The sequence below is a fragment of the Chiloscyllium plagiosum genome, unplaced genomic scaffold (assembly GCF_037043375.1).
Source record: "Chiloscyllium plagiosum isolate Xiang-an unplaced genomic scaffold, Cpla_swu_hap1 HiC_scaffold_33, whole genome shotgun sequence".
In the NCBI taxonomy this organism is placed as follows: Eukaryota; Metazoa; Chordata; class Chondrichthyes; order Orectolobiformes; family Hemiscylliidae; genus Chiloscyllium; species Chiloscyllium plagiosum.
Genome location: NW_028270171.1, coordinates 29,905,099 through 29,929,857, shown reverse-complemented (window position 1 = coordinate 29,929,857; position 24,759 = coordinate 29,905,099). Strand labels below are relative to the sequence as shown.

The 24,759-nt window shown below is 56.1% G+C and overlaps 1 protein-coding gene across 2 annotated transcripts in view; it reads right to left on the bottom strand.

Moving 5' to 3' along the window:
- The window catches only part of LOC122541985 (extracellular serine/threonine protein kinase FAM20C), an 80,482-nt gene that overhangs the window by 787 nt on the left and 54,936 nt on the right, over nucleotides 1-24,759 (bottom strand). For both annotated transcript variants that reach the window (XM_087978124.1, XM_087978125.1), the window contains 2 exons: nucleotides 4,702-4,783; nucleotides 886-945 (listed from right to left, as the gene is read on the bottom strand). In XM_087978124.1, coding sequence (XP_087834250.1) covers nucleotides 886-945; nucleotides 4,702-4,783 — 142 coding nt within the window. The remainder of the gene's footprint in view (nucleotides 1-885; nucleotides 946-4,701; nucleotides 4,784-24,759) is intronic.

Sequence of the window (24,759 nt, the reverse complement as noted above, 5' to 3'; positions counted from 1 at the left end):
CTTTCCCATCACCGTGAGACCAGCCTCGCCCCACACACATGCAGGGTCAAAGGTCACAGGATCTCTGCACACATGCAGGGTCAAAGGTCACAGGATCTCTGTACACATGACGGGCAGACTGTGGGGGGAGGTTAAAGGGCAAAGACTGCAGGAGGTCAAAGAGCAATGACTGGGAGGTCAAAGGGCAGTGACTGTAGGGGGGTCAAAGGGCAGTGACTTTGGAAGGTGAAAGAGCAATAACTCTGGAGGGGTCAAAGGGCAGTAACTGCTGGGAGGGCTTCGAAGGCAATGACTGCAGAGGGATTCTAAGAGCAGTGACTGCAGGGGTCAAAAGGCAGTGATTTGGGGGGTCAAAGGGCAGTGATTGTGAGGGGGTCAAAGGGTAATGACTGCAGGGGTCAAAGAACAGCGACTGCAGGGGAGGTTCAAAGGGTAATGACTGCAGGGTCAAAGGGCAGTAACTGCAGGGGGGTCAAAGGGTAGTGACTGCAGGGGGGGTCAAAGGGTAGTGACATCTGGGGGGCTCAAAAGGCAGTGACTGTGGGGGCCATGGTGCAGTAACTGTTCACTAACAGAAAAGAAAAAATGAAATAAACTCTGACCCAGCAGATCGAGAACAAATTTTCTTTGGAGTCTAGAATCAACAGGTTAAGGGTCTTTATCTGAGGATAGCCTTTGTTGGTTGGGATGTGGACATTAGCAAAAAGGCCAGAATTCGTGACCCATCCCTCTTTCCCCGAGAGTGAAGCACAGACTGAGTCATAAAGAGCTTGCTCCATCTTACTAAGATATGCAGAGTGCTGAACAGAGCACGAACTCCTCCCTGCAGTGTTATACCTGAGAAAGAGGGAGCTGTGGCGAGGGCAGGATTGTAGTTGGCCTTACCTGCAGCATTGTCTGAGAGGGGCCAGGATCGAGGGCTCATCCCGAGAATGCCGTCCAAACCTTGCAAACAAGAAAAGAAGCCGATTGGTCATTTTGCAGATCCACAGTCACACTCCTCCCAACACAAAGTCGCCTATAAAACCTCCATCAGAAAAACACAAACTGAGAAACTTCTTGCACCAACTCCATTAGGGAAACACTTAGAGGAATTCTCAAAATGTCATGAGGTGGGGCCTTGGGAAAAATGGCTGAAGTGGAAGTCATTACCATTCTACTCAATCCAGTTAATGTGATTGGTGATATTGAAACAGAATAGAGTGGCATGGTGCCTCGCTGCGCCAGGGACCTAAGTTCGATTCCAGCCTCAGCGACTGTCTTGTGTGGAGTTTGCACATTCTCCCTGTGTCTGTGTGGGTTTCCTCCCACAATCCAAAGAAATGTAGGTTAGGTGCATTAGCCATGGGAAAATGCAGGGTTACAAAGGTTGGTAGGGGGTTAGGGTGGGATGCCCTTCAGAGGGGCGGTGTGGACGTGATGGGCCAAATGGCCTCCTTCCGCACTCTAAGGATTCTATTCTAAATGCCTGAAATACTCAGTAAGTCAGGCAGCCGCTGTGAGGAGAGAAAGAGTCCATCTTTCAGGTGTGTAACCTTCCCAAATAGGGAAACATAACTGGTCTGAGCAGAAGCCAGGAGGATACATTACATTAGATTAGATTATATTACAGTGTGGATACAGGCCCTTCGGCCCAACAAGTCCACACCGACCCGCCGAAGCGAAATCCACCCATACCCCTACATTTACCCCTTACCAACACTACGGGCAATTTAGCATGGCCAATTCACCTGACCTGCACATCTTTGGACTGTGGGAGGAAACCGGAGCACCCGGAGGAAACCCACGCAGACACAGGGAGAATGTGCAAACTCCACACAGTCAGTCGCCTGAGTCGGGAATTGAACCCGGGTCTCTGGCGCTGTGAGGCAGCAGTGCTAACCACTGTACCACCGTGCCGCCCACATCTCTGCTTATTCCACAGAAACCGCTCTGGGTACACTGCTCGTTCATTAAAAGATAATTCCAAACGAGGACAGGGCAGCAACAAAGGAACACTGCTGAAAGAAAGCACTTTCTTTAGAAGCTTGTCATCTAGAACTCAGCAGCAATTCACACCAAATACGAAAAGCATCCGAAAGGGTCCTGAGTGATGTAGGCCACAGCAAGATTTTGGGCTGAAATGGATGAGAAGTCAAGCAAGGCCTACCTCAGCATGGGGAGCAGCTTGCTCTGGTGGTTCTGTTTTCACTTGGGTGGGTAGTTACATGGAGGGCAATGGGCCCTGACAATGTCTCAGCAATAGTACTGAAGACTTGTATTCCAGAGCTTGTCACTCCCCTAGCCAAGCTGTTCCAGTACAGTTACAACAATGCGGAAAATTGCCCAGGAACAAATCCAACCCAGCCAATTATCGCCCCATCTATCTACTCTTGATCATCAGTAAAATGATGGAAAGTGCTATCAAGCAGCACCAGCTCAGCAATAACCTGCTCAGTGACGCCCAGTTTGGGTTCCCCCAGGGTCACTCAGCTCCTGACCTCATTACAGCCTCGGTTCAAACAAAAGAGCTGAATTCCAGAGGGTGAGGGGAGAGGGACAACCCTTGACATTAGGGCTGCATTTGATGGACAGGTTGGACTGAAGGGCCTGTTTCCATGTTGCACATTTCTGTGACTCTATAACTGTATGATCAAATACAGCATCAAGGAGCCCGAGCAAAAATGGAATCAATGGGCATCAGGGGGCAAACTCTGCAATGGATGGAGTCAAACCTAGCTGACAGGAAGATGGCTGTTGTTGGAAGTCAGTCATCTCAATCTCCTGGGCATCTCTGCAGGAGTTCCTCAGTGTAATGTCCTAGACCTAACCATCTTCAGCTGCTCCATGAATGACCTTTCCTCCATCATAAGGTCAGGAGTTGGGATGTTTGCTAATGATTGCACAATGTTCAGCACCATCCGTTACTCTTCAGATACTGAAACAGTCCGTGCTTAAATGCAACAAGATCTGGACAATATCCAGACTTGGGCTGACAAATGGCAAGTAACATTCATGCCACACAAATGCCAGGCTATGACCATCACCAATCAGAGACAAACTAACTACTGTCCCCTGACATTCAATAGTGTTACCATCACTGAATCCCCCACTATCAACATCCTGAGGGTTACCATTGACCAGAAACTCAACTAAACACATAAATACAGTAGCTACAAGAGTAGGTCAGAGGCTAGGAATACTGTAACAAGTAACTCACCTCCCTGACTCCCGAGGTGGACTGCAACAAGTTCAAGCAGGCAGCTCACTAGCCCCTTCTCAAGGGCAACTAGGGATGGGCAATAAATGCTGGGCCAGCCAGCAATGTCCATGTCCCATGGATGAATTTTGAAAAATTACTGAGCCCTCCATTTTATTACTGCGCTCACCGTTTCATTGCTGAACCTTTGCTTTGCTACTGCACCCGTCATTTTACGACTGTTTATTACTGAGATCTGATTTCTCTTTAAACTGTCCCCTGTACCAAGACCCCATGTTATTTCTGAGCCCTGTGTTTTATTGTTTATCTAACGTCACTTATTCTTCCAATCAACTTGTTCAGAGGTTGTATTACCCACTGCAGAAGCAGGGGGGACATGAACCTGGCCTCCCCCACTGGGGTATAGGAAGGGCCATGTGTTATATTACTAACACCTACATTGCCCTGTGTTTTACAGCTGGGCCCTGGGCTTGCCACGTTTATGTGCTGTGTTACTTTTCTCTTTGGCTCACAGCACTGGTTTGGAAGCAAAGTAGGAAAGAGCTGAGAGTGGAACACTCCCCCATTCAACTCCCCCCATTAGGGCGGCACAGTGGCTCAGTAGTCAGCACTGCTGCTTCTTATTGTCTGGAACCCGGGTTCGAATCCACCCTTGGGCGACTGTCTGTGTGGAGTTTGCACGTTCCCCTGTGTCTGTGCAAGTCCACTCTGGGTGCTCTGGTTTCCTCCCACAATCCAAAGATGTGCTGTTTAGGTGAATTGGTCATGCTAAATTGCCCATAGTGTTCATGGGGTTGCGTAGATTAGGTGCACTAAGTCAGGAGTAAATGTAGAGTATTAGGGTAGGGGAATGGGTCTGGGTGGGTTACTCTTTGGAGGGTTGGTTTGGGCTGACGGGTCTGTTTCCACACTGTAGACATTCTATGATTCTATGAACTCAAACCCTGACTATTAGTAAGCCAACCCAGCGCCTCCTGCTGGAGACACATGGAAACTTGATCCTTCGTGGCCCAAACAAAAGCTTCGAGGAGGAGATTTTACCCCCAGGTGTGCAGGGGACATGTCAAACTGCCAACTCTGGGCTAATAGCTCTGGAGGAAGCTTGAACACAAAAGGGGTAGAAAGTTCACAATGGAGCCCAACAATGGACTGAGGTCTACATATGGCAACTGTGTCAAATGGGCTACGCTGTACTTGTATTCCTTTGGATTCAACCAGGACAGCTAAGAAGAGTTCTCAGTTTTGGCCATTCAGGGTTTCATTAAATGTCAACTCAGCTTGCAGCCTGGACAGGACATCGCAGTTTTACTGAAGAGGAACACTAAACCCAGAGTTAACCACCATCAGGCAAACACATGGTCTGATTGGATGGAAGATGCCACTGTGACCAGGGTGAGTTTATGACTGAGCCATATCCTTGAGGTACTGTGTGGCACAGTCTCAGAGATACCCACAGTGGCACTGTCGGGTCCTGGCAATATTCACTCACTCCTGGTACTCACGCTCGACCGTTGTCCAAGTGAAGGATGAAGCTCTCATTCCCAAATTTCTCAAATGTTTCATAGTGATGTCGGTCCATGTTTCCTGCAGAAGGGTGAGAGACCAGGAGAACAGTTATTGTAGATTGGGAGTGGAGTCAGGCAGAGAGGACTGCACTCAGGAATTTACTACGACAGGAACACTCCCAGCTTGGCACATCTCACCCACACATACCTGGAGCCCTCACATGGGCCAAAAGGGAACAGCTCTCTGACTTAGTCAGGCTTTCCTCAATTCATGGGTGTCACAGGCTGGGCCATCCTTAATGTCCCTGAAGAATGTGCTATCGAGCTACCTGCTTAATATGCTACAGTCTATGTGCTCAGTCACAACCACATTTCAACAGGAAGGGAGTTATAAAGTCATAGATTCATAGAGATGGACAGCACAGAAACAGACCCTTCGGTCCAACCCATCCATGCCGACCAGATATCCCAACCCAATCTAGTCCCACCTGCCAGCACCTGGCTCAAATCCCTCCAAACCCTTCCTATTCATATACCCATCCAAATGCCTCTTAAATGTTGCAATTGTACCAGCCTCCACCACTTCCTCTGGCAGCTCATTCCATACACATACCACCCTCTGAGTGAAAAAGTTGCCCCTTAGGTCTCTTTTATATCTTTCCCCTCTCACCCTAAACCTATGTCCTCTAGTTCTGGACTCCCCCACCCCAGGGAAAAGACTTTGCCTATTTACACTATCCATGCCCCTCATAATTTTGTAAACCTCTATAAGGTCACCCATCAGCCTCCGGCGCTCCAGGGAAAACAGCCCCAGCCTAGTCAGCCTCTCCCTGTAGCTCAAATCCTCCAGGAGTTTTACCCAGAAACAGAGAGAGGAACGGTGCTATATTTCCAACTGGGGATGATGAGTGGCTCAGAGGGGAATTTGCAGAGGGGTGGTGTTCCCAGGTATCTGCTGACCTTATCCTTCTGGATGGAAGGTGGAAGAGTTGGTAAGTTTGGAAAGTGCTATGGGAATGGTTTTGATGACCTGCTCTTGGAACTTTACAGTTTCCTGGCCCTGATTGGCTGGTGACCATAAGACATTGGAGTAGACATAGGCCATTCAGCCCAACAAATCCATTCTGCAAATTCAATGAGATGATGGCTGATCTGATAATCCTCAATTCCACTTTCCTGCTTTTTCCCCAAAATCCTTGATTCCCTTACTGATTAACATCGTCTCCCTCAGACCTGAAAATACTTAACCACCCATCCTCGACAGCCCTCTGTAGTAAAGAATCCCACAGATTTCCTACCTTCTAGGGTAAGAAATCTCTCCTCACCTCTGTCTGATTGGGCGACCCCCTTGATCTGAAATGATCCCCCTTTTTTCCCCACCAGAGGAATCAGCCTTTCCACATTTGTTATGTCAAGTGCCAGAAGAATCTTTTATGTTTCAATAAGCTCGCTTTCTCATTTTCCTAAACTCATATGAGCACATGCCCTACCTTAACCCTCACGTCACGGGATATCCCTCCAAACCTGGGACCAGCCGAGTGAACCTCCTCTGGACTGCCTCCGGTTCCAATGAGTCTTTCCTTCGATAAGGAAACCAAACCTGTTCACAGTATTCCAGCTGTGCTCTGACTAGTGTCTTGCATAGTTTTAGCAAGACCTCCCTGTTTTTATACTCCACTTCCTTTGAAGTAAAGGCTAACATTTCATCTGGCTTCCTTACCCACTGATCTCAGATGCTCGCTTCTTTGTGATTCATGTTTGAAACCTCCCAAATCCCTCTGTGCTGTGCTTTCTGAAGTCCCTCTTCAGTACAATCTATAGTATTCACTTCTCACATCCAAGTCACTAATATATACGGTAAAAAACGGTGACCCCACCGCTGATCTCTGTGTTACTCCACTAGTTGCAGATTGCCATCCTGAAATATGCCCCCACCCCAATCCCAACTCTCTATTTTATATTAGTTAGCTAATCCTCTCTGTACACTGATGGACCAACACCGTGCGCTCTAATTAAGTACACCAATGTAATCAAATATCTTTTGGAAACCCAAAATATTATATCTGTTGGTTAATATTTTTCTAAACTGCTTGTTACTTCCTCAAAGAACAGTAATAAGTCTGTCAACATGATTTCCCTTTGAGATGCCTTCTAAATATTCTGCTATTCCTTCCCTTAAAATAGACTCCAACATTTTTGCAATGATAAGCATTAGGTTAAATGATCTACAGTTACTTGAATTTTGTCTCCTTGACATTTTAAATAAAATGGTGGCTTTCCAATCCTCTGGAACTTTTCCAGAGTTGAAGGACTTCTGGAGGTTTGTTAGTGCATCAACTGTCTCTGTAACTACTTCCTTTGGTATCTTCGGATGCATCGCATCAAATGCAGGAGACTGATCAGTATTATTTTTCCTATTACTTTTCTCCAATGATTGGTATTCACTGGAATATATATTTGTTATGAGCCATGAACTGTTTTCCTAAATCTTTGTCATTTCTCAATAACTGTATTTGCTGCTAAACTCCTTTCCCAGTCCACCTGAACCAACTCTGATGTAATTCCTTTGTAAATGCTAAATGTTATCACCTTATGGTCACTATTTCCTGGGGGACACTTCAATAGAGAAACATAGAGACTAGGAGCAGGATGAGGTCATTTGACCCTTTGAGCCTCGTCCACATTCTGTATGGTCATGGCTGAGCATCCAACTCAGTCCATTCAGTTCTGCTCTAACATGGGAGTTCCATTCTTGTGCAACCCCTTGTTATAATTAAACTGCGTAATAGCAGCACTATTTCAACTAATGGAGCCAGAATTGCATTATAACCAGTACAGACTTTAAAAGTTAGCACTTTAGAAACAATGTTCCCAATTCATCAATGGTGTTATAGGGAATTTGTGTTAATGAAATGCACACTAAGGCAGAATGACCTGCACCTTGTTCCTGCTTTCTCCTCCCATACTCTTTGACTCCTTCCACCCTTACAAATATATCTTCCTGACAATACCTCAACTGCTTTCTGTGGAAAAAACTTCCACAGCTCACCACTCTCTGCATGAAGAAATTTCTCTTCATCTCAATCCTAAATGGCTGGCTCCTTAGACTGGGATCTCTGCTTCTGGACTCACTGGTGATCAGAACATCTATCCTGCGTTCACCCTGACTAATCCTGTTAGAATTGTAGAGGTTCCTAGGGTATCCCCTCCCATCATTCTCCTAAACTCCAGTGAATTTAATCATAACTGACCCAGTCTTTCTTCATATGTCAGTCCTGCCATCCCAGAATTAGTCTGGAAACCTTCTCTCCGTAGCCAAATAAAGCTTCCTCAGATTAGGAGACAAAATTGTGCACAATATGTCAGATGTTGCCTCAACAAGGTCCTGCACAAAAGACGTCCTTGCTACTGTACTCAAATTCTCTGGCTAAGAAGATCAACATATGTGACAATGTGTGCCTTTAAAAGGGATTTATTCTTGAGAAGATTTGTAGCTCAGGTTGAGGTTCTGGATGTAAGTTTGCTCGCTGAGCTGGAAGGTTTGTTTTCAGACATTTCGTCACCATACTAGGTAACATCGTCAGTGAGAGTCTCCGGTGAAGTGCTGGTGTTATGTCCCACCTCTCTGTTTATAGGTCTTGGTTTCACAAGGTGGGTGATGTCATTTCCAGTTCTTTTTTTCAAGGGGAGGTAGATAGGGTCTAAATCGATGTATTTATTGATGGAGTGCTGGTTAGAACGCCATGCCTCTAAGAATTAAGATTAGAGTGGTGCTGGAAAAGCACAGCAGGTCTGGCAGCATCTGAGGAGCAGGAAAATGTACATTTTGGGTAAAAGCCCTTCATCAGGAATGGTAAATCCTGATGAAAGGCTTTTGCCTGAAACATTGATTTTCGTGCTCCTCAGATGCTGCCTGACCTGCTGTGCTTTTCCAGCACCACTCTAATCTTAATTCTGGTCTCCAGCATCTGCAGTGCTCACTTTCACCTTCGCCTCTAAGAATTCACACTGAGAATTCACAATGTGAAGATATTACATTTCGTTCCCTCATCTAAACCACTAATGTATATTGTGAATAGCTGGCGTGCACGCACTGATCCCTGCGATACCCCACTAGTTACCGGCTGCTACTCAAGAAGGCAAAAGTGAGGACTGCAGATGCTGGAAACCAGAGTTTAGGTCAGAGTGGTGCTGGAAAAGCACAGCAGGTCAGGCAGCATCCAAGGAGCAGGAGTATCGACGTTTCGGGCAAAAGGCCTTCATCAGGAATAGAGGTGCTACTCAAGAAGACCAGTTTATTCCTGCCCTTTATTTTCTGCCTGCTAAACAGTTCTCTAGCCATGTCAATCCTGTGCCCTTTCTGTTTAAATGCCAAACTCTTCTGCAGGACCTTATCGAAAGTCTTCTGAAAGTCTAAGTACCACATCCATTGGGTTCCTCCTTATCAACTCTACTGGTTACAACCTCAAAAAATTCCCGTAGATTTGTCAATCTACTTTTGTAAATCCATGCTGACTCTGCCTGTTCCTGTCACTATTTTCCCCAAATGCTTTGCTATTAATGATGAACTCCAGCATTTTCCCCACTACTGAAGTCAGACTCACTGGTCTATAATTCCCTATTTTCTCTCTACTCTACCTCCTTTTATTAAATAGTGGGGTTACACCACCTACCCTCCAATCCATAGTAACTGGTCCAGAATCTATAGAATCCTGAAAAACGACCACCAATGCATGCATTATTTTTCAGGCCATTTCCTTGAATGTAGATTATCGGGCCCTGGAGATTTATCATCCAATCAATTTCCCCAATACCAAGCCTTTATCTATACTAATTTGCTTCAGTTCCTCCTATGTTCCCAACATTTTTGGAATGCTATTTCTGCCCTCTTTTGTGAAGACAGATCCAAAACATACACTCATAGAGTCAGCAAGGTCTACTGCACGGAAACAGATCCTTCAGTCCAACTCGTCCATGCCGACCAGATTTCCGAACCATTTGCCAGCATTTGGCCTATATCCTTCCAAACCCTTCCTATTCATGGACTCACTCCAGATGTTTTTTTAATTACTATAATTGTACTAGACTCCACCACTTCCTCTGGCAGCACATTCCACACCCGTGGAAACATTACCCCTTAGGTCCCTTTCGTACCTTTCCCCTCTCACCCGAAACCTATGCCGTCTCGTTCTGGACTTGCCCACCCCAGGGAAAAGTCCTTGCCTATTCACCCTATCCACGCCCCTCATGATTTTACAAACTTCTATAAAGTCACCCCACAGCCTCCGACACTTCAGGGAAAACAGCCCTAGTGATACAGCCTCTTCCTATTCCTCAAACCCTCCAACCTTGGCAACGTCCTTGTAAATCTATAGGAGTGAGACCAGAATTGCACACAATATTCCAAAAGTGGCCGAACCAACGTCCTGTACATCTGCAACATAGCCTCCCAACTCCTAAACTCAATGCTCTAACCGTGTATTTAAGTGTCTGCAATCTCTTTGTTCCTATTATAACTTCCCCTGTTTCTGACTGTAAGGGAGTACATTTGTCTTCAGGGATCTTTCTCCCTTCAGATACCTATAAAAGCTTTTACACAGCTTGTACGTTCCCCGCAGTTTTACACTGGTACTCTATTTTCCCCTCTTAATCAATCCCTCTGTCCTTTGTGCTAAAATCTAAACTGTTCCCAATCCTTAGGACAGCAGATTTTTTGACCAATTGCTTGGATCTAATGTTCCCTTGTTAGCCAGGGGCAGGCAACCTTCCCCTGTGTTTTTTCCTGCAGTTTCTTAATCCTGCCTCATTACACATCACCAGATCCAAAAGCAGTGAACCCACATGTTGTTCTAAGAAACTGTCCTGAATATACTCCAGGAATTCTTCCTCTTAACTAGCTGATGTTCCCAGTCTAGAAGAAGATTAAAGCTGCCTACGATTGTTGTATTCACACCCTCAATGTCTTCTGGTTTATTCTCTCACCCACTGCATATTTAAAACCAGGGAACCCATAGACAGCTCTCCGTTTTGCTATCCTACTTACTCACTCTCAGACTAACAAAGCCACCCCACCATCAGTCCTTCTTGCCTGTCCTTTCGAAAGGTCACATGACCCCAAACATTTAGTCGCCAGCTTTGATTGGGAGTCAATGTCAAGATTTCTCAGAGCCAGACTTTCCAGATCAGAGTAAAGGGAGACCTTTTAGAACACAGTTAAGGGGAAACTTCTTCAGTCAGACAGTGGTGAGTCTATGGAATTCACTGCCACAGAAGGCTGTGGGCACTGGGTCATTGAGTATATTTAAGATGGAGACAGATAGGATCTTGATTGTCAAGGGGTTCGAGGGTTACAGGGAGGAAGTGGGAGAATGGGGTTGAGAAACTTATCTGCCTTGATGGAATGGTGGAGCAGACTCAATGGGCTGAATGGCCTATTTTCTGCTCCTATGCCTCATGATCAGATACCACTGTCCCACAGACACCCCCCCCACCCCACATCGCAGACACCCACTCCCCATATCGCAAACACCCCTCCACACACATCGCAGACACTCACTCCCCATAACGCAGACACCCCTCCACACACATCGGAAACACCCCCATCCCACATCGCAGACACCCACTCCCCATAACGCAGACACCCCTCCACACACATCGCAGACACCCCCTCCCACATCGCAGACACCCACTCCCCATATCGCAGACACCCCACCACACACATCGCAGACACCCCCCTCCCACATCGCAGACACCCACTCCCCATATCGCAGACACCCCTCCACCCACATCGCAGACACCCACTCCCCATCTCGCAGACACCCCCTCCCCACATCGCAGACACCCCCTCCCCACATTGCAGACACCCCCGCCCACATTGCAGACACCCCCCTCCCACATCGCAGACACCCACTCACCACATCCGAAACACACCCTCCCCACATCGCAGACACCCCGCCTCACATCGCAGACACACCATCCCCCCTTCGCAGACACCCTCCTCCCCACATCGCAGACACCACTCCCCACATCGCAGACTCCTCCCTCCCCACTTCGCAGACACCCCCCTCCCACATCGCAGACACCCCTCCTCACATCGCAGACACCTCTCCCCACATTGCAGACACCCCCCTCCACCCACTCCACTTCGCAGACACCCCTCATCACATCGCAGACAACCCCCTTCCACATTGCAGACACCCAGTTCCCACATCGCAGACACCTCTCCCCACATCGCAGACACCCCCCTCCCACATTGCAGACACCCCGCCCCACATCGCAGACACCTCTCCCCACATCGCAGACACCTCTCCCCACATCGCAGACACCCCCCTCCCACATTGCAGACACCCCGCCCCACATCGCAGACACACCCCTCCCCACATCGCAGACACCCCCCTCCCACATTGCAGACACCCCCCCCCCACATTGCAGACACACCCCTCCCCACATTGCAGACACCCCCCTCCCACATTGCAGACACCCCCCTCCCACATTGCAGACACACCCCTCCCCACATTGCAGACACCCCCCTCCCACATTGCAGACACCCCCCTCCCACATCGCAGACTGCCCCCTCCCCACATCGCAGACACACCCCTCCCCACATCGCAGACACCCCCCTCCCACATTGCAGACACCCCGCCCCACATCGCAGACTGCCCCCTCCCCACATCGCAGACACACCCCTCCCCACATCGCAGACACACCCCTCCCCACATCGCAGACACCCCCCTCCCGCATTGCAGACAGCCCCTCCCACATCGCAGACACCGCCCTCCCACATCGCAGACACCCACTCCCCATATCGCAGACACCCCCCACATCGCAGACACCCCCTCCACTCATCGCAGACACCCCCCCACAATGCAGACAGCCCACCCCATATCGCAGACACCCCCCTCCCACATCGCAGACACCCACTCCCCATATCGCAGACACCCCTCCACCCACATCACAGACACCCCCTTCCACATCGCAGACACCACTGTCGACATCGTAGACACCCCACTCCCCACATTACAAACCCCCACATCGCAGACACCCCTCCCACATCACAGACACACCCCTCCCCACATCGCAGACACCCCCTTCCCACATTGCAGACACCCACTCCCCACATCGCAGACACCCCCTTCCCACATCACAGACACCCCCTCCACACATCGCAGACACCCCCCCACATCGCAGACAGCCCACCCCATATCGCAGACACCCCCTCCCACATCGCAGACACCCCCTTCCCACATCACAGACACCCCCTCCACACATTGCAGATACCCCCCACATCGCAGACACCCGCTCCACGCATCGCAGACACCCCCCACATCGCAGACACCCCACCCCATATCGCAAACAGCCCCCTCCCACATCGCAGACACACCCCTCCCCACATTGCAGACACCTCCTCCCACATTGCAGACACCCCTCCCACATCGCAGACACACCCCTCCCCACATTGCAGACACCTCCTCCCACATTGCAGACACCCCTCCCATATCGCAGACACCCCCCTCCCCACATCACAGACACCCCTCCCACATCGCAGACACCCCCTTCCCACATCGCAGACACCTCTCCCCACATAACAGACACCTCTCCCCACATCGCAGACACCCCCTTCCCACATCGCAGACACCCCCCTCCCACATCACAGACACCTCTCCCCACATCGCAGACACCCCCCCCTCCACATCGCAGACACCCCCTCCCCACATCGCAGACACCCACTCCCCACATCGCAGACACCCCGCCCCACATCGCAGACACACCCCCTCCCACATCGCAGACACCCCCTCCCCACATCGTAGACACCCTCCTCCCCACATCGCGGACACCCCGCCCCACATCACAGACACCCCGCCCCACATCGCAGACACACCCCCTCTCACATCACAGACACCTCCGTCCACATCGCAGACACCCCACTCCCCACATTACAAACCCCCACATCGCAGACACCCACACCCACATCGCAGACTCCCCCCTCCCCACATCGCAGCCACCCCCCTCCCACATCGCAGACTCCCCCCTCCCCATATTGCAGACACCCCCTCCGCACATCGCAGGCACCCCCCCACATCGCAGGCACCCCCCCACATCGCAGACACCCCCCTCCGCACATCGCAGGCACCCCCCCACATCGCAGGCACCCCCCCACATCGCAGACACCCCCCTCCCACATCGCAGGCACCCCCCCACATCGCAGGCACCCCCCCATATCGCAGACACCCCCCTCCCACATCGCAGACACCCCCTTCCCACATTGCAGACACCCCCTTCCCACATTGCAGACACCCCGCTCCCCCATCGCAGACACTCCCCTCCCCACATCGCAGACACCCCGCTCCCCCATCGCAGACACTCCCCTCCCCACATCGCAGACACCCCCCTCCCACATCGCAGACACTCCCCTCCCCACATCGCAGACACCCCCCTCCCACATCGCAGACACCCACTCCACACATTGCAGACACCCCCCCACCCCACATCACAGACACCCCCCTCCCACATCGCATAAACCCCCTCCCCACATCGCAGACAACCCCCTCCCACATCGTAGACACCCACTCCCCACATCGCGGATACCCCGCCCCACATCGCAGACACCCCCCACCCCACATCACAGACACCCCCCTCCCACATCGCATAAAGCCCCTCCCCAAATCGCAGACACCCCGCCCCACATCGCAGACACCCCCTTCCCACATCGCAGACACCCGCCTCCCCACATCGCAGACACTCCCCTCCCAGATCGCAGACACCACGCCCCACATCGCAGACACCCCCCTCCCCATGTCGCAGACACCCACTCCCACATCGCAGACACCCCGCCCCACATCGCAGACACCCCCCTCCCACATCGCAGACACCCACTCCCCACATCGCAGACACCCCCCACATCACAGACACCCCTCCCCACATCGCAGACACCTCTCCCCACATCGTAGACACCCTCTCCCCACATCGCAGACACCCCCTCCCACATCGCAGACACCCCTCTCCCATATCGCAGACACCCCGCCCCACATCGCAGACACCCCTCCCCACATTGCAGACACCCCCCTCCCACATCGCAGACACCCACTCACCACATCGCAGACACCCCTCCCCAAATCGCAGACACGTCTCCCCACATCGCAGACACCCCTCCCCACATTGCAGACACCCCCTCCCCACATCGCAGACACCCCTCCCCCACGTTGCAGACACCCCTCCCCACATCGCAGACACCCTCTCCCCTCATCGCAGACACCCCTCCCCACATCGCAGACACCCTCTCCCCACATCGCAGACACCCCTCCCCACATCGCAGACACCCCCCTCCCCACATCGCAGACACCCCTCTCCCCGCATCGCAGACACCCCTCCCCACATCGCAGACACCCCCCTCCCCACATCGCAGACACCCCTCTCCCCACATCGCAGACACTCCTCTCCCCACATTGCAGACACCCCTCCCCACATTGCAGACACCCTCTCCCCACATCGCAGACACCCCCTCCCCACATCGCAGACACCCCCTCCCCACATCGCAGACACCCCCTCCCCACATCGCAGACACCCCCTCTCCACATCGCAGACACCCCTCTCCCCACATCGCAGACACCCCCTCCCCACATCGCAGACACCTCTCCCCACATCGCAGACACCCTCCTCCAGACATCCCGGACAGCCCGCCCCATATCACAGACTCCCCATCCCCACATCGCAGACACCCCCACCCACATCGCAGACACCCCCTCCCACATCGCAGACACCCCCCTCCCACATCGCAGACACCCTCTCCCACATTGCAGACACCCCCCTCCCACATTGCAGACACCCCGCCCCACATCGCAGACACTCCCTCCCCACTTCGCAGACACCCACCTCTCACATTGCAGACACCCCCCTCCCCACTTCGCAGACACCCCCCTCCCCACTTCGCAGACAGCCCTCCTCACATCGCAGACACCCCCCACCCACATCGGAGACACCTCTCCCCACATCGCAGACACCCCCCACCCACATCGCAGACACCTCTCCCCACATCGCAGACACCCCCCACCCACATCGGAGACACCTCTCCCCACATCGCAGACACCCCCCACCCACATCGCAGACACCTCTCCCCACATCGCAGACTCCCCCCTCCCCACATCGCAGACACCCCCCACCCACATCGCAGACACCTCTCCCCACATCGCAGACACCTCTCCCCACATCGCAGACACCCCCCTCCCCACATCGCAGACACCTCCCTCCCACATCACAGACACCCCCCTCCCCACATCGCAGACACCCCCCACCCACATCGCAGACACCTCCCTCCCACATCGCAGACTCCCCCGCCCACATCGCGGACAGCCCGCCCCATATCACAGACACCCCCTTCCCACATCGCAGACACCCCCTCCCCACATTGCAGACACCCCCCTCCCACATTGCAGACACCCCTCTCCCCACATCGCAGACACCCCCCACCCCACATCGCAGACACCCCCTCCCCACATCGCAGACACCCCTCTCCCCACATCGCAGACACCCCCACCCCACATCGCAGACACCCCCACCCCACATCGCAGACACCCCTCCCCACATCGCAGACACCCCTCCCCACATCGCAGACACCCCCCCTACATCGCAGATACCCCCACCCCACATCGCAGACACCCCCTCCCCACATCGCAGACACCCCCCTCCCCACATCGCAGACACCCCCCTCCCCACATCGCAGACACCCCCCTCCCCACATCGCAGACACCCCCCTCCCACATCGCAGACACCTCTCCCCCTCCCCACATCGCAGACACCCCCCTCCCACATCGCAGACACCTCTCCCCCACGTTGCAGACACCCCCCACCCCACATTGCAGACACCACCCTCCCACATCGCAGACAGCCCTCCTTACATCGCAGACACCCCCCACCCCCATCGCAGACACCCCCCTCCCCACTTCGCAGACAGCCCTCCTCACATCGCAGACACCCCCCTCCCCACATCGCAGACACACCCCTCCCACATCGCAGACACTCCCCTCCCCACACCGCAGACAGCCCCCACCCACATCGTAGACACCCCCCTCTCACATCGCAGACACCTCTCCCCTCATCGCAGACACCCCTCCCCACATCGCAGACGTCCCCTCCCCACATCGCAGACACACCTCCCCACATCGCAGACGTCCCCTCCCCACATCGCAGACGTCCCCTCCCCACATCGCAGACACCCTCTCCCCACATCGCAGACACCCCTCCCCACATCGCAGACACCCCCTCCCCACATCGCAGACACCCTCTCCCCACATCGCAGACACCCCTCCCCACATCGCAGACACCCCTCCCCACATCGCAGACACCCCCCTCCCCACATCGCAGACACCCCTCCCTACATTGCAGACACCCCTCCCCACATCGCAGACACCCTCTCCCCACATCGCAGACACCCCTCCCCACATCGCAGACACCCCCTCCCCACATCGCAGACACCCCCTCCCCACATCGCAGACGTCCCCTCCCCACATCGCAGACATACCTCCCCACATCGCAGACGTCCCCTCCCCACATCGCAGACGTCCCCTCCCCACATCGCAGACACCCTCTCCCCACATCGCAGACACCCCTCCCCACATCGCAGACACCCCTCCCCACATCGCAGACACCCCCCTCCCCACATTGCAGACACCCCTCTCCCCGCATCGCAGACACCCCTCCCCACATTGCAGACACCCCTCTCCCCACATTGCAGACACCCCTCCCCACATCGCAGACACCCTCTCCCCACATCGCAGACACCCCTCCCCACATCGCAGACACCCCCTCCCCACATCGCAGACACCCCCTCCCCACATCGCAGACACCCCCCCCCTCATCGCAGACACCTCTCCCCACATCGCAGACACCCCCTCCCCACATCGCAGACACCCCTCTCCCCACATCGCAGACACCCCCTCCCCACATCGCAGACACCTCTCCCCACATCGCAGACACCCTCCTCCAGACATCGCGGACAGCCCGCGCCATATCACAGACTCCCCATCCCCACATCGCAGACACCCCCACCCACATCGCAGACACCCCCCTCCCACATCGCCGACACCCTCTCCCACATTGCAGACACCCTCTCCCACATTGCAGACACCCCCCTCCCACATCGCAGACACCCTCTCCCACATTGCAGACACCCCCACTCACATCGCAGACACCCCCCTCCCACATCGCAGACACCCTCTCCCACATTGCAGACACCCCCACTCACATCGCAGACACCCCCCTCCCACATTGCAGACATCCCGCCCCACATCGCAGACACTCCCTCCTCACATCGCAGACACTCCCCTCCTCACTTCGCAGACACCACCCTCCCACATCGCAGACACCCCCCTCCCACATTGCAGACACCCCCCCTCCCCACATCGCAGACACCTCTCCCCACATCGCAGACACCCCTCACCCACATCGGAGACACCTCTCCCCACATCGCAGACACCCCCCTCCCCACATCGCAGACACCTCTCCCCACATCGCAGACAACACTCCCCACATCGCAGACACCTCTCCCCACATCGCAGACACCTCTCCCCACATCGCAGACACCTCTCCCCACATCGCAGACACCCCCCCGCCCACATCGCAGACACCTCTCCCCACATCGCAGACACCGCCCTCCCCACATCGCAGACACCTCTCCCCACATCGCAGACACCCCCCTCCCACATCGCAGACACCGCCCCTACATCGCAGACACCCCCCTCCCCACATCGCAGACACCTCTCCCCTCATCGCAGACACCTCTCCCCTCATCGCAGACACCCTCCTCCCCACATCGCGGACAGCCCGCCCCATATCGCAGACTCCCCCCTCCCACATCGCAGACACCCCCCTCCCACATCGCAGACACCCGCTCGCCACATCGCAGACACCCCCACCGACATCGCAGACACCCCCCTCCCACATCGCAGACACCCCCCTCCCACATCGCAGACACCCCCTTCCCCACATCGCAGACACCACCCTCCCACATCGCAGACACCCCCCTCCCACATCGCAGACACCCCCCTCCCCACTTCGCAGACACCCCTCCCCCACGTTGCAGACACGCCCCACCCTATCGCAGACACCCCCCTCTCACATCGCAGACACCTCTCCCATCATCGCAGACACCCTCCTCCCCATATCGCGGACACCCCGCCCACATCGCAGACACCCCCCTCCCCACTTCACAGACACCCCCTCCCACATCGCAGACACCCCTTCCCCACATCGCAGACACCCCCACCCACATCGCAGACACCCCCTTCCTCATATCGCAGACACCCCTCCCACATCGCAGACACCACCCTCCCACATCGCAGACACCCCCCTCCCACATCGCAGACACCACCCTCCCACATTGCAGACACTCCCCTCCCACATCGCAGACACCACCCTCCCACATCGCAGACACCCCCCTCCCACATCGCAGACACCCCCCTCCCCACTTAGCAGACAGTCCTCCTCACATCGCAGACACCCCCCTCCCCACATCGAAAACAGCCCCCTCCCACATCGCAGACACCCCTCCACACATAGCAGACGTCCCCTCCCCCACGTTGCAGACACGCCCCACCCCACATTGCAGACACCCCCCTCCCACATCGCAGACACCCCTCCCCCACGTTGCAGACACGCCCCACCCCACATCACAGACACCCCCCTCCCCACATCGCAGACACCTCTCCCCACATCGCAGACACCCCTCCCCACATCGCAGACACCCCCCTCCCACATCGCAGACACCCCCCTCCCACATCAGACACTCCCTCCCCACTTCGCAGACTCCCCCCTCCCAACATCGCAGACACAACCTCCCCACTTCGCAGACACCCCCCTCCCACATCACAGACACTCCCTCCCCACATCACAGACTCCCCCTTCCCACATCGCAGACACCCCGCCCCACATCGCAGACACCCCCCTCCCACATCGGTGACACCCCCACTCACATCGCAGACACCCCCCTCCCCACATCGCAGACACCCCCTCCCACATCGCAGACACCTCTCCCCACATCGCAGATACCCCTCCCACATCGCAGACAGCCCCTCCCCATATCGCAGACACCCGCTCGCCACATCGCAGACACCCCCTCCCACATCACAGACACTCCCTCCCCACATCACAGACTCCCCCTTCCCACATCGCAGACACCCCGCCCCACATCGCAGACACCCCCCTCCCACATCGCAGACACTCCCTCCCCACTTCACAGATTCCCCCCTCCCCACATCGCAGACACCCCTCTCCCCACATCGCAGACACACCCCTCCCACATCGCAGACTCATCCCTCCCACATCGCAGACACCCCTCTCCCCACATCGCAGACACCCCCTCCTACATCGCAGACACCCCCCTCCCACATCGCAGACACACCCCTCCCACATCGCAGACACCCCCTCCCACATCGCAGACACCCCCACCCACATCGCAGACACACCCCTCCCACATCGCAGACACCCCCTCCCACTTCGCAGACACCCCCTTCCTCATATCGCAGACACCCCCCACCCACATCGCAGACACCCCCCTCCCCACTTCGCAGACAGCCCTCCTCACATCGCAGACACCCCTCCCCACATCACAGACATCCCTCCCCCACGTTGCAGACACCCCCCACCCCACATTGCAGACATCCCCCTCCCCACATTGCAGACACCCCCCTCCCACATCGCAGACACCCCTCCCCATATCGCAGACACCCCCTCCCCACATCGCAGACACCCCTCCCCACATCGCAGACACCCCTCTCCCCACATCGCAGACACCCCCTCCCCACATTGCGGACACACACCTCCCCATATCGCAGACACCCCTCCCCATATTGCAGACACCCCCCACCCACATCGCAGACACACCCCTCCCCACATCGCAGACATCCCCTCCCCACATCGCAGACACCCCTCCCCATATCGCAGACACCCCCTCCCCATATCGCAGACACACCCCTCCCCTCATCGCAGACACCCCTCCCCACATCGCAGACACCCCTCCCCATATCGCAGACACCCCCTCCCCACATCGCAGACACCCCCTCCACATCGCAGACACCCCTCTCCCCACATCGCAGACACCCCTCCGCACATCTTAGACACCCCCCTCCCACATCGCAGACACCCCCACCCACATCGCAGACACACCCCTCCCACATCGCAGACACCCCCTCCCACTTCGCAGACACCCCCTTCCTCATATCGCAGACACCCCCCACCCACATCGCAGACACCCCCCTCCCCACTTCGCAGACAGCCCTCCTCACATCGCAGACACCCCTCCCCACATCACAGACATCCCTCCCCCACGTTGCAGACACCCCCCACCCCACATTGCAGACATCCCCCTCCCCACATTGCAGACACCCCCCTCCCCACATCGCAGACACCCCTCTCCCCACATCGCAGACACACCCCTCCCACATCGCAGACACCCCTCTCCCCACATCGCAGACACCCCTCCGCACATCTTAGACACCCCCCTCCCACATCGCAGACACCCCCACCCACATCGCAGACACACCCCTCCCACATCGCAGACACCCCCTCCCACTTCGCAGACACCCCCTTCCTCATATCGCAGACACCCCCCACCCACATCGCAGACACCCCCCTCCCCACTTCGCAGACAGCCCTCCTCACATCGCAGACACCCCTCCCCACATCACAGACATCCCTCCCCCACGTTGCAGACACCCCCCACCCCACATTGCAGACATCCCCCTCCCCACATTGCAGACACCCCCCTCCCACATCGCTGACACCCCTCCCCATATCGCAGACAACCCCTCCCCACATCGCAGACACCCCTCCCCACATCGCAGACACCCCTCTCCCCACATCGCAGACACCCCCTCCCCACATTGCGGACACACCCCTCCCCATATCGCAGACAACCCCTCCCCACATCGCAGACACCCCTCCCCACATCGCAGACACCCCTCCCCACATCGCAGACACCCCTCTCCCCACATCGCAGACACCCCTCCCCAGATTGCAGACACCCCCTCCCCATATCGCAGACACACCCCTCCCCACATCGCAGACATCCCCTCCCCACATCGCAGACACCCCTCTCCCCACATCACAGACACCCCCTCCCCACATTGCAGACACACCCCTCCCCATATTGCAGACACCCCCTCCCCATATCGCAGACACACCCCTCCCCACATCGCAGCCACCCTCTCCCCTCATCGCAGACACCCCTCCCCACATCGCAGACACCCCTCCCCATATCGCAGACACCCCTCTCCCCACATCGCAGACACCCCCTCCACACATCGCAGACACACCCCTCCCCACATCGCAGACACCCCCCTCCCCACATTGCAGACACACCCCTCCCCACATCGCAGACACCCCTCCCCATATTGCAGACACCCCCTCGCCACATCACAGACACCCCTCCCCACATCGCAGACACCCCTCCCCATATCGCAGACACCCCCCTCCCGACATCGCTGACACCCCCCCCCCACATCGCAGACACCCCCTCGCCACATCACAGACACCCCTCCCCACATCGCAGACACCCCTCCCCATATCGCAGACACACCCCTCCCCACATCGCAGACAACCCCTCCCCACATCGCACACACCCCCCTCCCACTTCGCAGACACCCCTCCCCATATCGCAGACACACCCCTCCCCACATCGCAGACAACCCCTCCCCACATCGCACACACCCCCCTCCCACTTCGCAGACACCCCTCCCCATATTGCAGACACCCCCTCGCCACATCACAGACACCCCTCCCCACATCGCAGACACCCCTCCCCATATTGCAGACACCCCCTCGCCACATCACAGACACCCCTCCCCACATCGCAGACACACACCCCCACATCGCACACACTCCCCTCCCTACATCGCAGACAACCCTCCCCATATCGCAGACACCCCTCTCCCCACATCGCAGACACCCCCCTCCCCACATCGCAGACACCCCTCCCCATATCGCAGACACCCCCCTCCCCATATCGCAGACACCCCTCTCCCCACATCGCACACAACCCCCTCCCCACATCACAGACATCCCTCCCCATATCGCAGACACCCCCCTCCCCACATCGCAGACACCCCCCTCCCCATATCGCAGACACCACCTCCCCACATCGCAGACACCCCCCTCCCCACATCACAGACACCCCTCCCCATATCGCAGACACACCCCTCCCCACATCGCAGACACCCCCTTCCCGACATCGCAGACACCTCTCCCCACATCGCAGACACCCCCCTCCCCACTTCGCAGACACCCCCCCTGACATCGCAGACACCCCTCCCCACATCGCAGACACCCCCCACATCACAGACACCCCTCCCCACATCGCAGACACCCCCTCACAACATCGCAGACACCTCTCCCCACATCGCAGACACCCCCCTCCCACATTGCAGACACCCCCTCCCCACTTCACAGACACCTCTCCCCATATCGCAAACACCCCTCCACCCACATCGCAGACACCTCTCCAAAAATGCAGACACCCCCCCACATCGCAGACACCCCTCTCCCCACATCGCAGACAACCCCACCCCACATCACAGACACCCCCTCCACATCACATAAAACCCCTCCCCAAATCGCAGACACCTCTCCCTACATCGCACACACCCCCCCTCCCAGATCGCAGACACCCCTCCCCACATCGCAGACACCCCCTCCCACATCGCAGACACCCTTCCTCACAACGCAGACACCCCCTCCCCACGTCGCAGACACCCCCTCCCCACGTCACAGACACCGCTCCACCCACTTCGCAGACACCCCCCTACATCGCAGACATCCCCCCCCACATCGCAGACACCCTTCCTCACATCGCAGACACTCTCCTCCCCATATCGCGGACACCCCGCCCCATATCACAGACTCCCCCCTCCCCACATCGTAGACACCCCCCTCCCACATCACAGACACTCCCTCCCCACTTCGCAGACACCCCCCCCACATCGCAGACACTCCCTCCCCATATCGCAGACACCCCCCTCCCCACATCACAGACACCCCTCCCCGTATAGCAGACACTCCCCTCCCCATATCGCAGACACCTCTCCCCACATCACAGACACCCCTCCCCACATCGCAGACACCCCTCTCCCCACATCACAGACACCCCTCCCCATATCGCAGACACCTCCCTCCCAACATCGCAGACACCCCTCTCCCCACATCACAGACACCCCTCCCCATATCGCAGACACCTCTCCCCACATCACAGACACCCCTCCCCATATTGCAGACACCCCCTCCCCATATCGCAGCCACCCCCCTCCCCACATCGCAGACACCCCTCCCCACATCACAGACACCCCTCCCCATATTGCAGACACCCCCTCCCCATATCGCAGACACCCCCCTCCCCACATCGCAGACACCCCTCCCCACATCACAGACACCCCTCCCCACATCGCAGACACCCCTCCCCCACATTGCAGACACCCCTCCCCACATCGCAGACACCCCTCCCCACATCGCAGACACCCCGCTCCCCACGTCGCAGACACCCCGCTCCCCACGTCACAGACACCCCTCCCCACATCGCAGACACCCCTCCCCACATCGCAGACACCCCGCTCCTACGTCACAGACACCCCTCCCCACATCGCAGACACCCCTCCCCGACGTTGCAGACACCCCTCCCCACATCGCAGACACCCCTCCCCCACATTGCAGACACCCCTCCCCACATCGCAGACACCCCTCTCCCCACATCGCAGACACCCCCCTCCACACATCATAGACACCCCTCCCCCACGTTGCAGACACCCCTCCCCACTTCGCAGACACCTCTCCCCACATCGCAGACACCCCTCACCCCACATCGCAGACACCCCCCTCCCCACATCGCAGACACCCCCCTCCCCACATCGCAGACACCCCTCCCCCACGTTGCAGACACCCCTCCCCACATCGCAGACACCCCTCTCCCCACATCACAGACACCCCTCCCTATATTGCAGACATCCCCCTCCCCATATCGCAGACACCTCTCCCCACATCACAGACACCCCTCTCCCCACATCACAGACACCCCTCCCC